Below are 23,809 nucleotides of genomic sequence, written 5' to 3' on the forward strand. Positions count from 1 at the left end.
GACCTTCATACTGGCTCACTGGTGTGGTGGAACTGGCTCAGAGCTTTCATTCATGTTATTAGGTTCACCTGTGCTTCTCCTGCCACGACAAGTCAAGATCTCTATTGTGAGAGGTCTGAAGGTTAAATCTGTGGTTTCCTCTTTATATCCGTATTGGTCCTTAGTTCACCAAAAAGATTCCCTTTAGAAAATCCATATAAATCCATATGAACTTCAAAAGTTGAAGTGTTCCGTTCTAATGGGTTTAGGCACTGATTTATAAAATATCACTCAAACACTTAAAGTTTAAGAACAGTCAAATTTCAAAACTGTGAAAAAATAAAGACAAAGAAGTAGAACCATAGATACATCCCAGTAGATATACATCACACGTTGAAATGATTATGATCACGACATTGTTAAATTCATTTCATATGAATCTATTTAATAACTCCCTTCAGTTTGACAGTTAGCTTTTTCAGTTAACATGAGCCTCAAAATGTGCATTGTGTGTGTTAAACTGCGTTTAGTTAGTCTTTACAAAGAGTTTGCCTTCAGTTGACACGTCTCCTCATCTGATACCTCTCTTATGTTCAGACATTCTTATTTCGTCCTTGTCATATCCTCGAAGTAAACATTTACGTAAACCAAGGAGCTTTCATCTGATTATATGGATTGCACAGTCAGAATTACAAGCAATAACAGACATTCCCTGTGTCTGTATCAGTAATAGTGGTGGACTTAATCTTCCACAACTTCTATCTCATTTTCAGCCAATAGGTGCCAGTGTTGTTCATCACTCTGGATGTATCTCTGGCTCGAATGATTAAAGTGGTTACACATATTCCACATGTATAACAAGTGTGAGCATGTCTCATAATCTTCATTGATTACATTGTGAGAAATGAGACTTGAGACCAGATGTCTCGGACCTGACATTTCAATCCATCCGTTTCTTTTTTTTTCATCAATGTAAGAGGGATAAAAGGGCACATTTAGTATATCACCTGTTAAATAACAATTAGAAACACCTGTGTCAAGTGACACGGTACATGGTGAATCGTGTCACGCTGCGTTTGTAACCTGAGGAAGGCTCACGGGGACGCTGTGAATAAACAATACATTTAAGTGCTGTGCTAGTGGTTGGTGTGTGTGTTTTGTTCTAAAACCTTTGAGTTTATTCCACTTTCTGGTGTCAGAGGAGATTTATTATGTAACATGCTAATCTTGGTTACCGATACCCACCGCCTTGTACCTCCACCAATGTATACATGTAATATGGTGAACTGCTTAACGTCAGTGTAGCCGCAGTGTATTCACTTTCTCGATCAATAGTGGATCACAAAGAAAAAGATAACTCGTAAAAAGTGTGTGAAAACATCAAAGTGCCGTAATAAGAGCCAGTCAGGCTGCCTGGTGAGACGTTCTCCTGGATTTAACACGCCGTCACCACCATGCTTAGTAATTCAGCTGTTTGTGGGGGTCTGTGTGGTGCAGGAGTGGACTGGTCCACCAAAATGGATTCCTCAGCTTTGTGAGGGTCCTGTCTATAAATACGCCGGTGTGACTGACAGCCACGGACAGCTGCAGCCACCGGCCGACCAACCCGTGGAGACCATCCACAGCGATCGGAGCAGCCCTGTGCACGCTGGCAGTCCTGCTCCGTCGTGGGGAGAGAGTACGGAGCCCACAAAAACTAAACCGGGACGAGGAGATAGAACAAAATGGCTGCCCTGACCATAGACCCGGTGGAGCAGCCTCGGATGTACCAGCAGAGTCTGCTTCAGGACGGACTGTGTGACCTCTTGGAGAATGACAAGTTCGTGGACTGTGTCCTCCAAATTCAGGACCAGAAGTTCCCCTGCCACCGCTTGGTTTTGGCCGCCAGCAGCCCTTTCTTCAAGGCCATGTTCCTGTCCAACCTGGAGGAGAGCAAGAAGCGTGAGATTGTCCTCAAAGACGTGGAGCCGGGTGTTATGGGGATGATCCTGCGCTACTTGTACACCTCTGAAATTAGTCTGACAGAACAGAACGTCCAGGATATCTTCATGGTTGCCAACATGTACCAGATCCCCTCCATCTTCTCAGTATGTGTGTCCTACCTCCAAGAGAAGCTGGTGCTGGGAAACTGCTTGGCTATCTTCAGGCTGGGTCTGCTGCTGGATTGTCCAAGGCTCGCTCTGACCGCTAGAGAGTTCATCTGCGAGCGCTACCAGGTGGTCGTCAGGGACCAGGACTTCCTGCAGCTGGGCCCGAGCGAGCTGGCCCTCATCATCACTTCAGACGCCCTCAACATTGAGCGGGAGGAGCAGGTGTTTGAATCCCTGATGGACTGGGTCAGACATGACGAAACGAACCGGGTCAAGGACCTGACAGAGCTGCTGCACTGCATCCGTTTCAGGCTCATACCTTTGGATTACTTCAAAGAGAAAGTGGAGAGTCACCAGTACCTGCGGTTCAGCGAGGACATCAAGAAGGAGCTGGATCTCGTCAACGATGCTTACAAGGGCTGTCTCCCAAAGCCCAGTAAGCCCAGCAGTAATGAGGCAGAGGGGGGAGAAGGAAGTGAGGAGGAGGACGATGAGGAGGAAGGGTACCTGCCGGGTATACTCAACAACAACCCTCGCTTTGGGATGTTTGAGCTGGAGCTGATTCTTATGGTCAGTGACAAAGGGACTGTGGCCTATGACCCGGTAGGAAATGAATGCTTTGTGGTCTCCGAGTCCACAGAAATCCCCAAGAACCACTGCAGCCTTGTGACCAAGGAGAACCAGGTGTTTGTTGTCGGAGGACTTCTCTACAACGAAGAGAACAAAGACGAAGCATTCAGCTCCTACTTCCTGCAGGTACTGTGGCTCTTTGTGACATAAAAACACATCACTTTTTGCTCATTTTACTCTTGCGCCTCTCATTCCTCAAATATAATTGTTGTCACCCCCAGTTTGACCCAGTGAGTTCACAATGGTTAGGGATGCCCTCGCAACCCAACCCTCGCTGTCTGTTCGGCCTGACTGAGGCTGAAAACTCCATCTTTGTTGTTGGAGGAAAGGAACTGAAGGATAGCGAGCACGCCCTGAACTCAGTCATCATCTATGACAGACAGTAAGTGTGGATATCAAATTAGGAGATACATGGTTTTGCTTTGACCACAGCAGTGAGTGTGTAGATTCACGATAATCATGCATGATGACGTAACATCTCTTTTTGGTACACAGGTCATTCAAATGGGGAGAGTCGGATCCTCTGCCTTATGAAGTATATGGCCATGGAACCATATCACATGAAGGTCTAGTCTATGTCATTGGAGGAAAATCTGAAAGCAAGTACGTGGCACTCTATAATCTGTATGATCTTTTAGCATTTGTTTTATCACTCCATTTAGAAATACCTCGATGACATTTTACAGTTCATGACAGGGCCATCATATTGCCGAATCCTTAAGGAATCATAGTTCATTCCTTATTGCTCTATCACTCATTTTGTAACAGCATCACATTGGACATCTCATCGTTTGACATTTAGGACCTAAATCAATCAATATTTAAAGGGTACTCCAGTGATTCAACTTATGTCAATTTGCGGGACTCACAATAGAAAGATTTAAGAAATGGTCACAACTGACCAATTTTTATTGATTTCAAACTCCACACCTCCAGCTTATGACATCATTAGGGCTTTTCCAGGGTTATTTTTTCCCCACAGAAAACATAATACAATCTTGAGACGAATAAACTGAACTTCATGTAACAGCGGCGATCCCCTTTAACACATTGTATCACATGTTTCTTTTTATACTTTTGTCCATCTTCCTATGCAATTATTATGTATTTTCTTCGTCTCAGAAGGAAAGTCAGCCTTTCCATATCGTGAATTTCTTTAGTGATTTCAGTCGGTTTGTAGCCACTTAAGAGTAATTCCTTTTTTTGCTGCTACCGTTAATATTTAGGTAGCTGTCACTTCCTGTTATTCCTTCTGGCAGATCGCCCAAATAAAGTGACTTGCTTGTGAATAGGATCTGCTGGCCAAGAATATGCTGCATAATTCTCCAAATGTTTTGCCAGAATGTTTGTATCTTGGGGCGCGCCAGAAGATCATACTTTTCCAAATTGTATTTTTCCTTCAATATCTGAAAACTTTGAAATGTGTTTTTCTCTGTTATTGTGCAGAAAGCAATAATACCTTGGTTGGTCCAGTACCTGAATCTAGAATCTACACAATTTGGTTTAAATTCTGTGTCATATGCAAGCCATCTGAGCTAACTGGGTCCACAAATTGAATTGCTTTATAACAAAACCAGGTGTGCAGGGTAAATGAGACTGCGTCACATGTTTCATGCAGGAAATGCCTGAGAAGAGTCTGTGTCTACAACCCCACTAAGTTTGAGTGGAAGGACCTGGCGCCTCTGAAGACGGCCCGCTCCCTGTTTGGTATCACCGTCCACCAAGACCAGATCTACGTGGTGACGGGGGTCACAGACTCGGGCCTCACCAGCTCTGTGGAGATCTACGACATCGCCACCAACAAGTGAGACAACAGTTCTATTTATATGACCCACTTCATCTCATCGTTATGAGGTGAAGCATCTGTCCACAGTAGGGAAGCTGACTCATCGAGCGTGAATCGCAGAGCATAAAGTCATAAAATAGCACTTGTTGCACTACTTGTCAAACAGTAATGTAGCAGCTTATTTGACACCATCATAACTTCTGTTTGTGTGTGTGTGTTATTGTCATGTTGCGCTCCAGGTGGTCTGAGTTCACAGAGTTCCCTCAGGAGCGCAGTTCTCTCAATCTGATGTCGATGGGAGGTTTCCTGTACGCTGTGGGGGGCTTTGCCATGATGCCCAGTGAAACCAGTGAGGAGCCCGTTCCAACAGAGATGATGGACATCTGGAGGTGAGAGCCCCCCCCCCCCCCCCCCCTCCACATGCTCAATACACGTGATGAGGGATTATAATGTGATTTTTACTGAGATTTCATCCTACCAGTAAGATTACATGGGACCCCCCCCCCCCCCCTGATTTGGCCAGTTGCAATGTTTGAAATACACGTTTGAAAAATGTCAATGACAACACAGCAAAGAGAAATCAGATGCCACGGTCACATTAAGATGAAAATGTCATCTTTGCCCAAAGGAAAAGCACAGGTTCAATGAATGACCTTCAAGAATAAATCTGGTGATATTCTGTTTTTCTAATTGTTAACAAATCCAATGAAAGACTATAAAATAACAATTAATTGATACTAACATGTGTTGTCTGTTAGCTAAAGCCTGATATCTCTTATCCCTCTGTGCCATAGAGCTCCAACGAGGAAGCCCCTTTCATACTCACTCAAGCACCGAATGTGCATTGATCCGCAGCTGAAAATAGATCCCCAAAATCCCCTATATTCTCCTGTTTAAGTCATCTCTTCTAAAAACTACAGCTCCCATCTGTTTCAGGAAATTACTGAGTCTTTTTAGAGAGTGAAAAAAAGAAATGTTACGACCTGTTTTAAGGATTTACATCTTTAGTGTGAACAAATGGGCTTGGGCTCTATGGCACATGTGCCACAGACAAGGTAAAGTATTGGGAAAGAGGCGAATGCATTGTTGGTTTAGGTCTTTTTCATGAGATCTGTTGACGATAAGGTAAATAGGGATCAACACCAGATTTGTAATATTTTACAATAATGGCTGCATTCTAGTAAGGTGCTCCAGTTCCAGGGGCCTGGTATTGAGCGTGTTGGCTCACTCTTACATAGTCAAATGGATCTGAACCATCATTATTAATGGGCCTTTCCTGCTGAGTCAAGTCAAAGTGTATGCTGTGGTATATTTCTATACATAAACATATAGTTGGTTGGGGTCTAAAATGCAGAAAAGAATTATCTCTAAAAATGAACTTCCTACACTGTTCCATTCTTCTTCCCATACATGATTATTAATGGAGCCACACCACAAAGTATCTTTCATGTCAAATCATTCTCTGTAGATGACGAACGGCATTGAGATTGCATTTGTATTCATCGCATGCCATCTTATCTTCTTTTAAGGGTGACACTACTGACACTGGATATTTATGTTTCCCACAGATACGATGACTCAGATCAGTGCTGGAATGGGATCTTGCGAGAGATTAGCTACGCAGAGGGATGCACTATTCTTCCAGTGCGCCTCAACACTCTGCGCCTCACCAAGTTATAACTGAATTGAACTGTTGCCGGTGCCAGGAGGTTAACGGCGTAGCATTGAAGTGAACAAGTGCTCTCGTTGTGGACATTGGCCTCAAAATTGACTTATACGGAATGTTTCACGGTAATGATTGAATTTGGTCTCGGAAGATGAAAAAGTGTTATGTTTAACAGCAGGGGAAGACAGATGTTCAGTCTAGAGGGGTGACCAACATGAATTAGAATATCAAATACATTTTAAAAACAGCCAAAATGTTGATTTACATTGTCTTTACATTACATTGTACATCTGTTTTATGTTACATTATTCCATAAAATTCCTTTCACACCTGCTTTTTGCTTTATTTAAAGCAGAAATAAAGAAAATGGTTGATTGTATTGCTGCAAGTGGTGTGTTCACTTTTAGCTGGAACGACACGGAGAGGACTGTCCACAGTGCAAATTTTTTATTCATCTTCATCTGACATTTTGTTCAACATCTTTACAGCTGATTCCACATACTGTACAGGTCACAGTATTTACACAAAATGTACATGGCAACAAATAAGAGACACTTAAGTGATGCGAATAGCATGATCGTGAGGAACGTTTCAAATGTAAACTTCGATTTCCAGTTGACACCTGAGCACTACAAGTCTTCAACACAAAACACATGAACTTTAGTCATATTTACAGACTCTCGTTGTATACAATAGCTGTGTGTGACAGTTACTCTGAGGTACGTTCAGTTGGTTACAGTTCAGTTTCAGTTTGACACACACTGGTACAGGAGGAGGCCTAAAGTAAACATCAAACTCCAACATGACTCCCTACATGAAATGTGACACCGTCACTGCCTTACAATGTCTGAAATTGTCTTGACTCAAATAAACGTTTGAAGACATTATTAAACAGAGAGAGAGAGAGAGAGAGAGAGAGAGAGAGAATAACAACTATCATGCATGGTGTCATTGAACTTAGATAAATAGTTGATAGATAAATCCTATTTCAGCTAACAGTGAAGCTAGCTTCTGTGAGAGGCAGTGGTTTGAGTTTAATTCCAGCACGCTAACATATTCACAATGCTAACATGATGTCTAGAGGGTATGTGTGTACCATGTTCACATTCTTAGTTTAGCCTGTTAGCATGCTAGTGTTTGCTAATAAGTACGATACTCAAAGTGTAGCAGAGGCTGATGAGAATGTCGTTACTTTTGCAGTCACTAGTCATTAATTAAAGTGTTGATGACAAAATGTTAGTGAATGTCTGTAAAAAGAAAAGAAAAGCAATCTTGTTGATGATGGTAACTTTGACCAGTTGGTGGTGCTAGATAAAAAGTCAGAGGATCATAAAAGTCGTTAAGAATCATCCTCTGGGGAGAATGAATGTCTGTACAAAATCTCATGGAAATCCATCCTATAGTAAGATATTTCCATCCGGACCAAAGTAGTGGGCCGACTAATCAACAGGCATGCTGCTACAAGCAAACAGTATGGCACAATAATAACATTTATTAAATCTGTAAATATAGAAAAGAATAGAACAGAAAGCTAACAGTCACTACAATGAAATGAATTGTCCATGCAATCCAGTGAATGGAAGTTACGCAGTGTTGCCACATATTTATTCACAATGTTGTGTATTGTGGACTGATAACGGAATACATCTGGTCCATTAGTTGCAGAAGCAGTAAAAATGAACGTCTGCTCAGCGACTGTGCACTCAGATAAAACTAAAAGCCTTTGTAATCTGAGATATATTTCACAAGCGGGAGCTTTAGAGGCTCCTCTGGAATGTTATCCGGCAGTAATTCAGCAGAGTGTATGCCCCGTGTATCACTGTCTTGGACAGGATAGGGACGTCCAGTACGTTGGTCATGCTACAGAGTCCTCCTCAGCGACTACTGTCAGCCTGACATTGTCATTAATGATGTTACCATTGGTCCCCTCAGCAACATGGACCATTAGGTTCAGTGCTTGGAGTCCTCTTGTGTAACACACCCTTTCAATAAACATCTTGCTTCTTATAGGACACAGCTCGTCTCTGGCTCTGTCCAGCTGTTGCTTAACATCAGATGGAAAACGCTGGCCAAGAGCTCCGTTTCACTTTAATTCACATAGTAGCCATGAAGATCTTTGTGCCCGCAGCATTCTGTAGCGTGTTCGTTATCAGAGACTTTGTTAATATTATTCTGAGAACGGGTTTTCTTACAGCTAGCCAGTTGGAGGGTTGACTCATCATGTGATCTCAACAAAGCTTTACCTTGTACGATCTCGTCTGTTTGCCAATATAACAGGGTGAGACTAGCCCATGTGTAAATATACAGAAACCTGCCAGTCAGAGTGGTCAACCTCTGCTTACTTCCTGATCAAAGCTACATTACAACAGTCTGTGAAAACGTTATTTTAAGAAAATGATTCAAACCATTTACAGGTGTCGTATTCTGGAACTGGTTTCAGACGCCCTTTCCACTGTTGCTAGGAAAAACACTGGTCACTTGTCTTTTTTTTTTTTTTAAAGGTTATGGATAAAGTTACAACGAGCAAATATTAGCGTCAGTACTAAAATGTCACATTAACCTCCAGCAACCAAACAGCGAGTGTGTGTACAGTACTGTACCCAAATGATAGAAACAGAGAGGGGAGTTAACCGTAGACGGGTTTCAGATGGCAGAAAGGTGCTCCTGACACTCAGACGCCCGGTGTGTGGTGGGGCTGCATTTGGTCAGCATGCTGATCTGGGTGCTGAAGTTGTTGCCGTTGCTGCCTATGGAGGGCTGCTGGTACTTGGTGTCAGCACCCAGGAACCTCTGCAGCATCCATCTGCGCCACTTACGCTTAATCTCCGCCTGCACCTGAAACGAGAGACCAGAGGGTAGACAAACAGGATGAAGAGGGGGCGTTGAGAGGACGGGGACTGAAAATTAGATTTAGTGACATAAAAGGACAGTAAACATCTAAAAGAGATGTTTTTTTGTTTTTTTATTTACTTACCTCGCCGTTCAGAAAGCAGTACAAAACTGCAACAACAAAACCCTGAAGAAGAGAGAAATAGATCAAACTTATCGCCCAATAACAAAAAGAAAATAAATACCAATGCGATAGCATAGCTGGGGAAACACTCAAAATGCTTGTGTATGAATAATGACGGTAAGATTATGACTTCAACTTCAGGCTCAGGCAGGAGGTTCATCATTTAGATCCCTGGGAAATGTTCCCAGGAGTTTTCATTCTGAGCTAAAACGGTTACAAATTAAGAATACTTTCCATCGCTTGGTTTCCATCATTGCAGTTGGCTCTCAGCATTCACATTCAATTGAATACTCAATAAATCAGTGGCCTCGTTATTCAAGCATATAAAACATGTCCGCTAAACAAAACACTCACTTGCTTGATCAGACAAACCGTCGTCATGTTACCAAGCTGTTTTAACTTTACGGAGTCAAAGGATCACATCCATTTTTCTATCTGGTGCCATATTTGTGGCACAAATATTTACCTAAAACACAAGATGGCGATCCTCTAAAGACGGATTTGGCACGTTAAATCCCTCAATTCATCGTAAAGTAGTGCCACGTCTGACATTGGGAATGTTGACAGACTGCTAACTAACACCTTGCATGCTGGGACGTGACCTTACCTGAAATGAGCCCAGAATGAGGTCGAACACCATCCTCACTTGTGGGTGGATGTGGTCAGGGATGAAGGCAAAAATTATGTAGTTTATGCCAAAGAGAGGTATCAACAACAGAGTGGATTTAGCCAGCCTCCTAAAAAGAAAAAGTAGAAAAATGAAAAAAGTGAACATTCGTGTTCACCCACAAAAGCTGGAGTCAGGACAGTGCTCGTCACCATGCAAGAGCGCTAGTGACGGCCGACAACATAACGGCAGAAAAATAATTCATTCAGTGTCGCCTGATAAGAAATGACATGTAACGCATGCTTTCATAGAGATGCTGTCTGCTCTGAAAACCTACGAATACTGATTGGATTCCTTTCTTCCGATGTCGGGGCAATTCATCTTCTGTCGCAAAATCCGGATGATACAGATGAAGAGGAAAAAGTTCACCTGCCGAGGGGGTGAAAGACTGATTGATGCGATTGCATTGTGAGGAGCTGCATATGAGAATGTTGCCCATGAAGTGGCGTTGTGAGTGACTCACGAGTATGGTGACCAAAATAGGTGTTTTGATGATCCACCATGGGCTGTCGTCGATTATCTCCCAGCATCTGTCAGAAGAGATAAGCGAGTGAATACAAACAAATTCTCTCAAAATAAAAGAATATATTAAGTTAGAATAAACCCGGAAGGATTTGATATAAATCCCTCTTGTAACCGTTCACCGCTCAAATATTCGGCTCACTGTAAGATACATCACAGTACAGAAGCTAAAGACGCTCTAATTTCCGTTCCACTGGGACGTTAAACTGTGCTACATAGGCGGAGAGCAGTACAGACACAGTAGGCTATCTACAAACAAAATATCTTCTCTTGTTCATTTGAACTAATGAACTAGACTATAATAAATGATAGCCTGTAGTTCAATATATTCAAATATATGATTCAGTAGCTTAACCACACTGAATCACATGACATCCAGTAGACCCAGAGGCTGTGGTGCTAGCTTACTCTGCTAAGCTAGGCTAGTTACCTTTTAATAGGGCTGGTAACTTTCTCCATCATGATGGGGTTTCATAGTTTGCAACTGCCTCATTTATGTGGGATGCCATGTTGAATTACCATCATGTCAGATATTCAAAAATGCATTTTTCAGTTACAGGAAACAGGAAGGAGAAAGTGGGTACATTTAACGTTAGCTAAGGCTAGCTGTGCCTCACCTAGCTAGTGTGTTTTTTTCTCTCTCTTTTTTAGGAAATTACACATTAATAAGAGTTTAATAATTATTATATGGTAAGGCACATTTCATTTTGAACAAATATGTAGTTACCGCACATTTTTGCTTTGTAAGATAGTGTAGCCATGAAACACTCAGCTCTCTGTCTGAGACAATGTTAGGCCAAATACTTTGTATGTTGCCAGCTATTTTGATAGGCAAATGTGTCTTGTTTAAAGCAGTTGTACTGATAAGTAAAAGTAATAAACAAGATTAGACTAAAGACAAATGATTAACTCACCCAGGATAATTTAAATAAGCCTTTGTAATCACCCACGCTGAGATAAAGATGGTTGGAGCGCCTGCAAACAATAAACATGAACAGAATTTGTGGTAAATTATTTCAACATTAAAAGTATATGTCACACTGAAAAATGTCTACTGTTAACACCACCGAATATGACAGTGAGCCTGGAGCATGTGTACACTGTTAATCTTGTGGACGATTTCATAGCTAAAGTTAAATTGCATTTTGGGTATGCTTATCATTTCTAACCGGAATCATATTTTCTCTGTGCCAATATTGGCTCATCCTGGGTATCTGCAGGAAAGTCAAAGGCTTGTTTCCATTTTCCTGCTGGCAGAGACAACATGTCAGGCCTATTTATAGAGTTACTTTATTGCCGTGATGGGAAAGAAAGACATCAAAAATTTGGGGAATGGTTGTTGAATATACATCAAGAGCTGTCAAAAAGAGCATCCCTGTTGCCAAATCTAGCTATCCATTCCCGATATCAAGAGTTCAAGTCTAAATTGACTGATGTCTTAGTTCGGGGAGGAATTATTCACATATTATGTCTACCATACATGCAGACTGGCAGCTGCTAATCTGAAACTGGCAGCAAAACTCATCCATATGCAGATGGCAAAGGCACAGCATTTTCCTGTGCATGTATAAAACCTCACTCGTGAATTTACATATTATCATGTGTGTTGTGGCTGTTGCAGTTAAGACAAAACAGACATTCGGGTCGCCTGACAGATGTATCTTGATGGTTGTTTGACGATTTCTTCTGCAACTTCAGACAACCGGATGGATCAAATCTCCTTGCAAAAGAGCCTGCGTGAGCCATCTGTATTCATCAACGCGTGGTATAGCGGCTGACACGTACCCCAACCAATCAGGATGTACCACCAGAAGTACTTCCTCTCAGAGAAGAAGGAAACGGCTAACAGAGTGTGGAGATAGAGGCCCTCCACCAGCAGCCAGAAGTAACTCGCCATGACCCCATACTGGAAGAAGACCACCACTGCCTTGCAGCCCACCTACAGGAGAACCATGTGTCAGTGGCTTATTGCATTACCAGTGAATGTAAGTAAATGTAAACCCATTACACTTCAAACGCTGAGGACAAATTAAGCTGCCAGTTGATGAGGCTGCACAGAGAACATTTTTAGTAAATTACTCTGAAAGGAGTATTGATGACTCACTTAAGAGAGAAAAATTGGGTTAGACATGGCAAGTCAATCTTCAAAAGCAGCATTATCACAATTAATATGAGCATAATATAACGAGACAAAATGTGCTAATGGCTACTGGACTGATTAATAAATCTGCACTTAAAGTGTATTTGAGATTCATGTTAATATTCTGTATTACAGTAGCCGCCCACTGGAAGATACCGTTTTTGGGGGGCTGTTTAAAGCATTACAGACACAAGAACAGTAAATGAACAGCTTAAGGCTTCAGGTTTTTTAAGGGTCACTGACACTGAGACAAAGTAAGCAACGACCTGTTGGCATAAAAACAACTTAAATTCCCATAGACCGGTGAGGCCACGCTCTTTAAGTTTCTTCCATCTCCTTGACATCAACCAACGCTTTCTTCTAATGTAGGTTTTCCAACTCTTTAGTTGTAGTCTCAAATGTCTACATTGTTCTGCACTCTCTGCCCTGTTGAGCCAAAGACGTTAAACCGAGGTGTCCAGGACTTAAAGGAAGTGGTATTCATTAAATGCTAATGAAACCCGAAAACTCTATTCTTTAAATAAAATACCATCCATGTCTACAACATGAGGAATTTGGGTTCTCACAAATGTCAATCTAATTTGGAATGCTTTTTCTTTGTAGTTTCACTAATTTCTTTATACAACAGAAGTACAGTATTGCAGACTGAGTAGCGTTCTTCATGACGAGTAACCTGATCTTGATGGGTAAAATTGTTTTAATGTGTTGCTTACTCCAAAAGTTTTTTTGTTTTTTTTAGTTTAGGAACAGTTGAGAGGAACAGCAGCTGTGTTTGGACCAGGACAATCTGTGTACCCTCAGGGGGAAATAACTAAAGTCAGCCATTAACAATCAGCACTTAGAGATAGAAAAGCAGGTGATTTACAGTCGGTGGTCTAATCCTCTCTGGTAGTAAAGCAGCGGCTGGAGCTGGACCTGAGAAAACACCACTGACGTCAGTGTCTTGACCAATCAAATACAAATAACATAGCCTTATTATATGAAGCTGTATCTGATCCAGTGGCTTATCTCACACCTTATCTTAACTCAGCTCTTATGGCTTCTTGATATTGTTGCCATGGTGATGTTGTTGAGATGACGTGAGTAAAACTAGATATGAGAACTCTAAAAGTGATTCATTGACAAAGCTCTCTTCAGTTCAGTCTTAATGTTCAGCAAACAGGAACTCTCACAGGATCCTGCTGGACAGATGAATTAGGAAACGTCGTCTCAGGAGTGGAAGGGACTTGGCAAACACTGGTACACCCACAAGCACTTGAGCATCCACACGTTATGTAAACTCAGAGACAAAGCATTAAAGTCATTAAAGTCTGAGTGAATAATTAATAATCCGTTTGCTTTAGCTTAAAGGACAGAAACTAACAGCCGGCCACTCGTACATCAGATGGACGAGTTAACTTGATCTGTGATGCAGGACTTTTGATGATGTAGGGAAGAAAATCAATAAAATTATTTCGCGAATAAAATAAATTGCCGTGTTGGCGAGAGAGATGTTCAGGAGCACAGTGAGTACACAGCCTACTCACAGGTGACTGGCAATTGTCTGACTCCCCGACTCCATACAGAACCAAGTCCTTGACGAAAACAGCAACAGCTTTCAGTATGAAAGACACAAACAGATGCATGTGGATGTAGTTTCTTGTGCAGTGCAGCTTCCTGCAAAATAGGACAAATCAGCGGTTAGATGATTTAGATCAAGAGGGGAAAGCAACACGCACAAATCTCTAAATGACTTCCTTTCGATTAAAGATCTGAAAAGAGCTGTTTCAATGACCAATGTGGAAACACATCTGATAAAGTGTGTGTTTATGCCACCAAAGCATGCAATCGGAATAAATATCCACCAGATAATTCACAGACTTAATTTACGGGCCAACGTTGACAGAAAGAACGTGTATTTGAAGCTGAGGAGAGTACCGGTAGTCATTATAAGCACTTCATGAACGGCTATTGCCTTGCAACGTGCTCCTACTGTTCTGTGCTGTTATTTCAATGTCAAGCTACATGTAATTGTTAAGAAACGCTATCTGCATGTTTCATATCGGATGTAGGAGGTAGTTTTCCAGTGAAATATATATTTATCTTTGCAGAAACAAGTGTGAAACATCATTGACATTCAGCAAAGAGGTACACAAGAACAAATCAGGGTTTGCTTTTGCAGAGAAAATGTCACTAATGTAAATCCTCTCTCCTGGGTGTTCTCAAACAAATGCCTTCCCGATGCGCTTATGATTAGGGATGAATAGCAGAAACCCATCAGGGAAGTCGTCCCGGCAGGACGGGTGCGATGACACACAGCATCAACCAGCTGCCTGAAAACGGCGTCCGCAGTTGAACATAAACAGCATACGCTGTTCACATCCTGTGTCACTGCTGGAAAGTCCGAACTATTTGCATTTTTTAACCCCGAGGTGTAAACACATCCCATGTTGTTTAGCCCGTAACACACAAACACTGCAAATGCGAAAACACACCCAACTGAACAGACTGGGTTGTTTAATAGAGGCCACACACTTGAACTTATTATTGATTAGTGCAGTGTCATGCCAACATTTGTGCACACTTTTTCTCTCTGCAACCCCAGGACAGAAGGTCAAAAGGGAGCTGTGAGCAACAGCAGCCTGTCTAAGTGGTTTGACTTTATGGCTGCTCCCTTTGTTTGAGAACTGTTGCAAGAGCAGATAATGTCAAATGTGGACGTCTTGTCTCACAAAATCTGGCAGAGTCACATTACGGTGTGAAAAACACTGTAAAACCTCTATAAAATGCAGGAAGTCGAGGGTTTTACCACTCTAAATGATGGAAAAAAGGTGTTTGATTGTCTTTACACAGGGACAGTAAGTAGCATTTTGATTCATCTCCTTACCGAAAGAGACACAGTATGATGATGGCGATCGTCAGGCAAATAAGGGACACGCTGTGACCAATGGTGTAACCCACTTTGATGGCGTCGAAGAACTCTCCCTGCAAAAAGACATTCAGTAAAGCTCATCTGGACTGACTTTGATATCGAACATGAAGTCTCAGCACCAGCACAATGGGGTCAGACGATTTTTGAACTCTGGTTGCCATACCGACGTATTATCATCCATGGTGTTGTTGGGATTGTATCCACAGTCCATTATGTATGAGTCTATGCTGATTGGGGTCCAGCCACCCGCAGTGCAGGTCTTTGACAGGTTACCTAATGAGCAGAGGGACAGAATAAATACTCAACATTACTCTTGCAAGAATACAACTCATTGCTCCGGCAGATTCAATGCGTTTCAATACGATTTTTTTTTATTTAATCACAATTATAATATTGTGTGCGTGTGTGTGTTGAGGGAGGGGAACCGTATGAGTCACAAGGCAAACCTTCTACATTTACTCTCACTTAATTATGTCACACTGAGATGTATGTGTCTCGCTGGAATACTCCCAAATACTAAAAGGAAATGGAAGGAATGACTGAAGGGGATCCGTCGTCCCACCGGCTAAGACATGCTGGGACGGTTCCCATGTGTATTGGCCTCCATCTGTTGCTTAATTACTCTCAGGCTGCACACACAGAAGGAGGCCAGCAGAGACATATGTCTACTCTGGCCTGAAGTGAAAGGTCCAAGTGCATTAGAGTGACCGTGAAAAAATAAAGTAAAAATAAAGAGAGGAGAGGGCACTTTCATCTGAGAGGAGATTAAAGTAGACCGTACAGCACAGTACAGTAGACTAGAGCTCACTAGAGTACAGTAAAGTACAGTATGGTACAGAACAGTAGACTATGATGTACTGGAGTACAGCACAGTACACTAGAGCTAAACTAGAGCACAGTACAGTATAGTAAACTAGAGCCCATCACAGTACAGTACAGGAGAGGAGAGCTCACTAGAGTACATTACAGTGTAGTAAACTAGAGCTCACTAGAGTACATTACAGTGTAGTAAACTAGAGCTCACTAGAGTACATTACAGTGTAGTAAACTAGAGCTCACTAGAGTACATTACAGTGTAGTAAACTAGAGCTCACTAGAGTACATTACAGTATAGTAAACTAGAGCCCATCACAGTACAGTGTAGTAAACTAGAGCTCACGAGAGTACATTACAGTGTAGTAAACTAGAGCTCACTAGAGTACATTACAGTGTAGTAAACTAGAGCTCACTAGAGTACATTACAGTGTAGTAAACTAGAGCTCACTAGAGTACATTACAGTGTAGTAAACTAGTGCTCACTAGAGTACATTACAGTATAGTAAACTAGAGCCCATCACAGTACAGTGTAGTAAACTAGAGCTCACGAGAGTACATTACAGTGCAGTAAACTAGAGCTCACTAGAGTACATTACAGTGTAGTAAACTAGAGCTCACTAGAGTACATTACAGTGTAGTAAACTAGAGCTCACGAGAGTACATTACAGTGTAGTAAACTAGAGCTCACGAGAGTACATTACAGTGTAGTAAACTAGAGCTCACTAGAGTACATTACAGTGTAGTATACTAGAGCTCACTAGAGTACATTACAGTGTAGTAAACTAGAGCTCACTAGAGTACATTACAGTGTAGTAAACTAGAGCTCACGAGAGTACATTACAGTGTAGTAAACTAGAGCTCACTAGAGTACATTACAGTGTAGTAAACTAGAGCTCACGAGAGTACATTACAGTGTAGTAAACTAGAGCTCACGAGAGTACATTACAGTGTAGTAAACTAGAGCTCACTAGAGTACATTACAGTGTAGTAAACTAGAGCTCACGAGAGTACATTACAGTGTAGTAAACTAGAGCTCACGAGAGTACATTACAGTGTAGTAAACTAGAGCTCACTAGAGTACATTACAGTGTAGTATACTAGAGCTCACTAGAGTACATTACAGTGTAGTAAACTAGAGCTCACTAGAGTACATTACAGTGTAGTAAACTAGAGCTCACGAGAGTACATTACAGTGTAGTAAACTAGAGCTCACTAGAGTACATTACAGTGTAGTAAACTAGAGCTCACTAGAGTACATTACAGTGTAGTAAACTAGAGCTCACGAGAGTACATTACAGTGTAGTAAACTAGAGCTCACTAGAGTACATTACAGTGTAGTAAACTAGAGCTCACTAGAGTACATTACAGTGTAGTAAACTAGAGCTCACTAGAGTACATTACAGTGTAGTAAACTAGAGCGCACGAGAGTACATTACAGTGTAGTAAACTAGAGCTCACTGGAGTACATTACAGTCCGGTACACTAGAGCTCACCACAGTACAATAAGGTAGTACACTACAATACAGTAGAGTTCAGTAGAAATGAGTAAAGCTCTGTTTATCAATGTAGAGTGCAGAAGACGACAGCTCAGTAGGCCTCAGTAGAGTAGAGTCCTGTAGAGTTCATTCGAGTAGAGCAAAGTTGAGCTCAGCAGATAGAGAAGCATTTTGCCATTGGATCATATAACCTCCTTTAAAAGCGCAACATGTGCATATGTTGGGCAAAATATAAAGCTGTAGAGAAGTTTGACTTTTTAAAGAATTGTTCCTTAATAAGAGGAAGAAATGCATCAATGTTCAGAAGGGACACTAATCATTATTTAGATTGAAAACCCTTCATACATGAGGCATTTCTAATCAACCAGCCGTAAGAAGCCCAGTTTGACATCTCAGTGTCTTATTGTGTCATATTTTTTATCAGCATGTCCTTTCCTGTCAAAGAAAAGGGAGCTGCGGCATGTTGGCAAAACAATTAATCCTTGCCCTGAATGCTGCTGTTGAAATCTAAATGTAGGACATTCCTCGCATTTCCCAATCGTATCGCTCCACGGCCACGATCAAATCAAGACCTAGTTGGGAAATGGTCAACAATCCAAAGTCTTAGAATGTTTTGGCATTAAAATATGGTCAGCTCACAAATACCTGAGCGTATTGCAGAGAAGATGGCGGCTTAAACAAATCAAACAACATGACAAGACACAAAGGGGAAGATAAGCCCCTGCTGCTTCAGCCCATGCCACCACTGGATTTGGCTTGTTTGAGGGATTGCCAGAAGAATGCTTTCATCATCCCCCCAAAACATGACTGCAAGGATTTTCAGCGTCATGCACGACAACGAGGAGAGCTAAAACGAGTTAATCACCCTAATCATCATTATTTTTATTTTCGAGTTTTTTTTGTTGTTTTTTTATCCTGGCTTTTCTGTCAATGTTGTAAGTCAAATGCTTTATCTTTCCTAGTTATATCTTGGATGAAGATTCATATTAGCATGCAAAGATTAGCTTCAGCTCAGCTGAATGTTATGGCATGGAGGTGAAACCATCACCTGTCACTGCTTGTATAAAGGGTGAGTCGTCCGTGTTATTGAAAGAGATGAATGACTGTGTGTGTGTGTGTGTATGTAAGCCCCAGGCCGACTTAGTAAAGAGTTCATGTGAATGGCAAACTCTATCTCAACTAAATTTATGACCTGAATCTCTGTGGCGCCACGTTTTGTAATGCTTGTTTTTTGTGTGTGTGAGGCTTCTAAAATGAATAGCTCGGGATGTGTCTATAACCTGCGTCTTACGCAATTGACTGACAGGGAATACTTTTTTTCTTTACTTAATAGGCACTTTTTTTTTTACACTGTACCACAGTCACAAAAAGGACAACTTCTTGAAAAGCACATCATGTTTCTCTAACGTCTCAGGATTCTGAAACCTTTTCAAAATAAAATGAATAAATTGTAAAATGCACAGCAGTCAAGCTACACAAACAAGGTTGTTTTTCTTAGTTCCTGCAACGCTTATATTTCTGACCCGACTGCAACAGTAATTTACAATGCACAGAATCCCAGACTGTTCATCATCATCCCTTAATTAAGTCTTCCTTACATGACCTGAGAGCATAGCAGGATTAATCATGAGACCTGCACTGATTTGTTGAGTTACTGCATAATTGATGCCATGCACATCAGTGAGGCACAGGCCGCTTACAATCCCATCTCTTTCTTTTAAGGCCCCTTAGCCCCGAGTCCCTGCACAGGGGAGGCGTGTTGATTCTGTGAATCTTTGACATGTCAGTAAAATATACCTCTTCTGCCTTCAACGCCACAATTCTGGTGATTCCTCACTCTTTTCACTGGAGGGCTCTCCTCTCTGGGGTCACACTATCTCCCATCTGGGTCACATCACAGCTTCCAAGAAAACACCTCTCCTACGCAGCAAGCCTTCACATGCTCATGATCAATCCTCGGTTTGAGTCCCTTTCATGCCCTGAATATGACGAGGGGAAATACTGTCTGGATTACAGGGGCAGGAACACCCTCTCCATGTGCATATGTGCGTCCTTCAACCATTGACAAAAGAAAATACCTGGCTCTCAGCTGCTCAATGTTACACTGTGCTAAATGCTACCATGCTCCAGTAGCTGGTTACTAACTTTGTCTGTTTGTTGTTTGGCGCTGGGCAGGTAGCATACACTTGGTCTATCACTGCTTTTCTGTTGGAAAAAGCTGCCAGCTTCGTCTTGAAACAAGGTGAGAGTTCGAGAGCGGGAAAACCGAAACAATATGCTAAAAAGGGCTAAAACAGCAAAAACTTGGCTAACTGCCAAGTTTGCATAATTCTCCGGCTTTGTCGCAACAACTGATGCATGGTACTCTACAAACAGCCGTCTGATCCATTGTTACAAGAAATATATGACAAGTACAGCTCTTTAAAAAACGATATGCACACCAGTGTTTTCAAGCTAATTACAAGATGCTTCGATAAATTAACATTTCTCAAGGCACTAAAGTTGAAATTGATGCCTCTATACAAATAAACAACTCCATCAACTCTTACAGCGCAGTTACACGGAGGAGACTCGGGGTGGTAATTAGTGGAGATATACGGGAAACCGTACAAACACACTGCAGTTCAGCTGTTAAATCCTCAAGAGAGTGGTTCCTCTTATTACTACTCCAACTGCCCCAACTGCCCCATGAGGCTTCTCATGGATTAAAGGAGGACAAATAAACAGAATGTGCCTTTGATGCGTTAGATGGGAAGTTGTTTGTACTCAGCGTTTTCTTTGTGATATATGAGTTGGGGTGTCAGGAGAGATGGAAAAAACATGAGTATATGAACCACTATGATGCTGCTCTGTGCACATTGTAATTCTTATTTCTGGTCTCAGACGTGGAGCGTGATGGCATTTCTACTTCTTCCATGAACAGACATGATTGACATTCAATATACAGTTTACAGTTTAAAGTTAAACTTAGACTCAAGGATATGGCTCTGTCGTCAATATTTGTTTCTAGCTTTTTTTCTGAAACCAGCTCCCTGCTACTGGAAACGACCTGATAAGAGCGTCAGAATAAACCAAAACAGTAGAGTCGACGTCCATAAAACCAAAACAATGAGCTAAAAGACGATAAAACGTTCCTCAGAACTGAACTAGAACTGCAGAAGTTGGCAATAATCCTCTGTGGGTTTGTCCACATGAGCGACCCCTTTTACACATCTTGATTTGATCCTTTCTTAATACAAGAATATTGATTGGAACAGCTTCAACAAATCTTGCTTAGCTGCTTAAAAGAATAATGGTAGTTATTGAGCATTAGCCAGAGTCTGCTCATTGGCTGAACAACACATTCATCTTTCTTATTTATTTGTATTTTATTCTTCTCCTAACACTGGGTAACAAGTGTCACTGTCCATTTACGTTCATCAGTTTGTTTTCCTTGCATATGTGTAACTATGTCCAAGTACTGCCTCGCCGGCTCACGGTGACACTGTCTACCTTCTGCCAACTGACCATCCCACAAACAAATACATCTATATAGTCAGTGGCTGGCCTTGCCACACACACACACACACACACACATTCATGCCCTATCTAAACCGTATCCTTACTTGTGGAAACGTCCCCGGAGAAGTAGAAGAGATATTTTGGGCAAGGGATGGTGACCACCTCTCCAACATCAGCACTGGGCCAGCAGGTGATCTTGTCCCAAGTTCCGCTGCAACCTGACCGAGAGAGAGAGAGAGGCCCAAAAAAGGGCGTGTTCTAAATGGTCAAACATGGAAACGCCACATGCACCAAGATAATAACATAGACCAGCTGTTTATAGAACCTTATACTGTATGTCTGAAGCGGTTGTGACACGACTCCATTCCAGTGACAAATGGCAACCTGCCTCAGGTGAAGGTGTAGCACTGGAGTTCCCATGGCAGCCAAAATGTGTTCATGCGCTCGAGTCAGCTGTGGTTACAGTCCCGGGTCCATAACAGCAGATGACCTGAGTTAACACGCCGCCACCATGACTAATAAAACAGCTCCCCGTCCTGCGTTACACACTGTTATTTGAATTCAACAGACCACCGCGACTGTCCACAGAGTGTTCGGTCTCCGGATGCAGACGGCACTTTTACATCCACACCTGCTCAACATCTCATCACTTTGAGAAATCAGTTTACCAGCTGATGTTTTTGCATCATCAGCCGGAGGATTTGACAGCATTTATTGAATCTATAGGGAGCAAAAATGATGTCTAAATTCAAAAAAGATAATGAGTGTTTGATGACTTTTTCAATATGTGAAAGTAACCAGAGTCTCTTGATACATGCAGTTAGGATCAAGCAGGTTTTGGTTAAACACCAAGGCAATAGAGGCTCAATAAAGCACGATTATCTCTCCGTGGAACCTAATTATGTGCTGCGTGCTTTAAGGATGCAACACGCCACTTAGCAACATGTAATTCCAGCTTCGGCAACGATAAATTGAAACAACAAATCAGCAAAGTTAGTTTAATTGTTGCACACTCCCTGCTGTTCTGTTGGCAATAGCATTTAATATAAAAACACGTATGCTACGGTCAAATGTGATCAATTAGAAAGTTTACTTTAAAATTGAACCAAGCAACACACGACAGCAGGCTGGCATGAGATGGAAAGCAGTGCTCAGCCATGCAAGGTGTGATGGAAGGCCAGAGGGGAGGTTTTGTTGTCTTTTGAGCTTGTTGTGTCACTTCGATCAGAACCTAATTGTGGATTAGGAAAATTTTGACAAAACATAGTTGCAGCCAGGAGGCATGTAGAACACACGCGCACACACACACACACACACACACACACACACACACACACACACACACACACACACACACACACACACACACACACACACACACACACACACACACACACACACACACACACACACACACACACACACATACCTGTTGTTTTGTTCTCAATCTGAGCCTCACACAGGCTCCTCTCCTTGTCTATCTCCTTCACCATGTCACACATCTGACTGTGCACTGAAACCACCTGCAAAAGGAACATTTCACACATGTTCATCTATACACCTCCGCACAGTGACATTTGACAGCGTCAGCCTCAGATCATTTGTCTGTTAGCGACGGTTATGAGCTGTGCTGCATGTGCTCTCTGGACAGCGCTTCACATGTCAGCCGTCTCCGCCGGGCCACCATTAATCTCTCCACCAGACGCACACGGCGGACACAAAAAAATCAATCTTCTGACTGTGATTCAGTCATCGCATCCCTCATATTTGCATGTGAGGGCGTTTTGGAAGAGGCGGAGTGAATTTACAGCCGGGTTCAACGTTGAAGATGAATCCATAAAGTTTCACTGCCAGGGAATGTGCGGACCATCTGCAGGACCACAAGATTTATTGCTGGCACTTAGGTGGATGAGTCTCCTCTTTGTTGGCATTAATCAGGCTGGCACTATGTGGCTATTGTTAGCTATATGACTCCATACTCTCCCCCCCCCCCCCCCAGACAACGTGACTCCCCCATTTAAGTTATGATTTATCTCGCTCCGTATACTTCACAGAGGGCACCTCTGGACTAGGATTGGAGAATATGCTGTCAGTGATGGATCAGCGCCGCCATAAGCAGTGGTGCGTGTTGGAGTATCAGGAGAAAGCTTCCTGGCCTCCATCCTCGTGATCATGAACATCATTTCTACTCTCCACCACCAGCAATAACAACCCATCTCCTCCTTTGCTTCGTTTTGCAACACAGAAGAGAGTGTGCACAAATGCAGATTTCAAAGGCCAGCTCGCTCTTCTACCTACAGCTGAGTTCCAGCATGAATCATACATTCTCCTCTGCAGGAGACGGTTGGTGGATGAGGACACTATGGAGGCCGGAGAGTATACAGAGGCAGACAAAGGAGGTCATTGCTGTTGGGAGACCTTGTGACTTCTCTTGGTTAACCTTAGTGGTGTAAAGAGATCAGCCGGGACATAAAAACACATGAATGTCACTGAAAAAACAATCACAGTCTGGCCTACCGCTTTGCTTTGGTGCCAAATGTCATTTTAGATGTTTGTGCCTGAGGGTGTTGACACACAAAGCAGAGGGTGAAC

At 42.2% G+C, this 23,809-nt stretch overlaps 2 protein-coding genes across 2 annotated transcripts; one reads left to right on the forward strand and one right to left on the reverse strand.

The window, feature by feature from the left end:
• Positions 1–1,616: 1,616 nt before the first annotated feature.
• Positions 1,617–6,530, forward strand: LOC306788662 (kelch-like protein 40a). The gene is made up of 6 exons (XM_079284263.1): positions 1,617–2,825; positions 2,921–3,081; positions 3,195–3,302; positions 4,318–4,503; positions 4,725–4,874; positions 6,054–6,530. The coding sequence occupies exons 1-6, from the start codon at positions 1,704–1,706 to the stop codon at positions 6,163–6,165; spliced, it is 1,839 nt and encodes a 612-aa protein (XP_079140389.1). The 5' UTR covers positions 1,617–1,703; the 3' UTR covers positions 6,166–6,530.
• A 2,264-nt stretch (positions 6,531–8,794) lies between these two features.
• Positions 8,795–23,621, reverse strand: LOC306789128 (vasoactive intestinal polypeptide receptor-like; the record flags this gene model as incomplete). The annotated part of the gene is made up of 13 exons (XM_079284934.1): positions 8,795–8,986; positions 9,126–9,167; positions 9,772–9,901; positions 10,109–10,200; positions 10,295–10,361; positions 11,268–11,328; positions 12,139–12,292; positions 14,020–14,149; positions 15,360–15,457; positions 15,568–15,677; positions 21,322–21,435; positions 22,647–22,740; positions 23,541–23,621. 13 exons carry the CDS (start codon positions 23,619–23,621, stop codon positions 8,795–8,797), a joined length of 1,365 nt encoding a protein of 454 aa, XP_079141060.1.
• Between the last annotated feature and the right edge of the window lie 188 nt (positions 23,622–23,809).

This window comes from Melanostigma gelatinosum, assembly GCF_949748355.1.
Source record: "Melanostigma gelatinosum genome assembly, chromosome: 15".
Classification (NCBI taxonomy): domain Eukaryota; kingdom Metazoa; phylum Chordata; class Actinopteri; order Perciformes; family Zoarcidae; genus Melanostigma; species Melanostigma gelatinosum.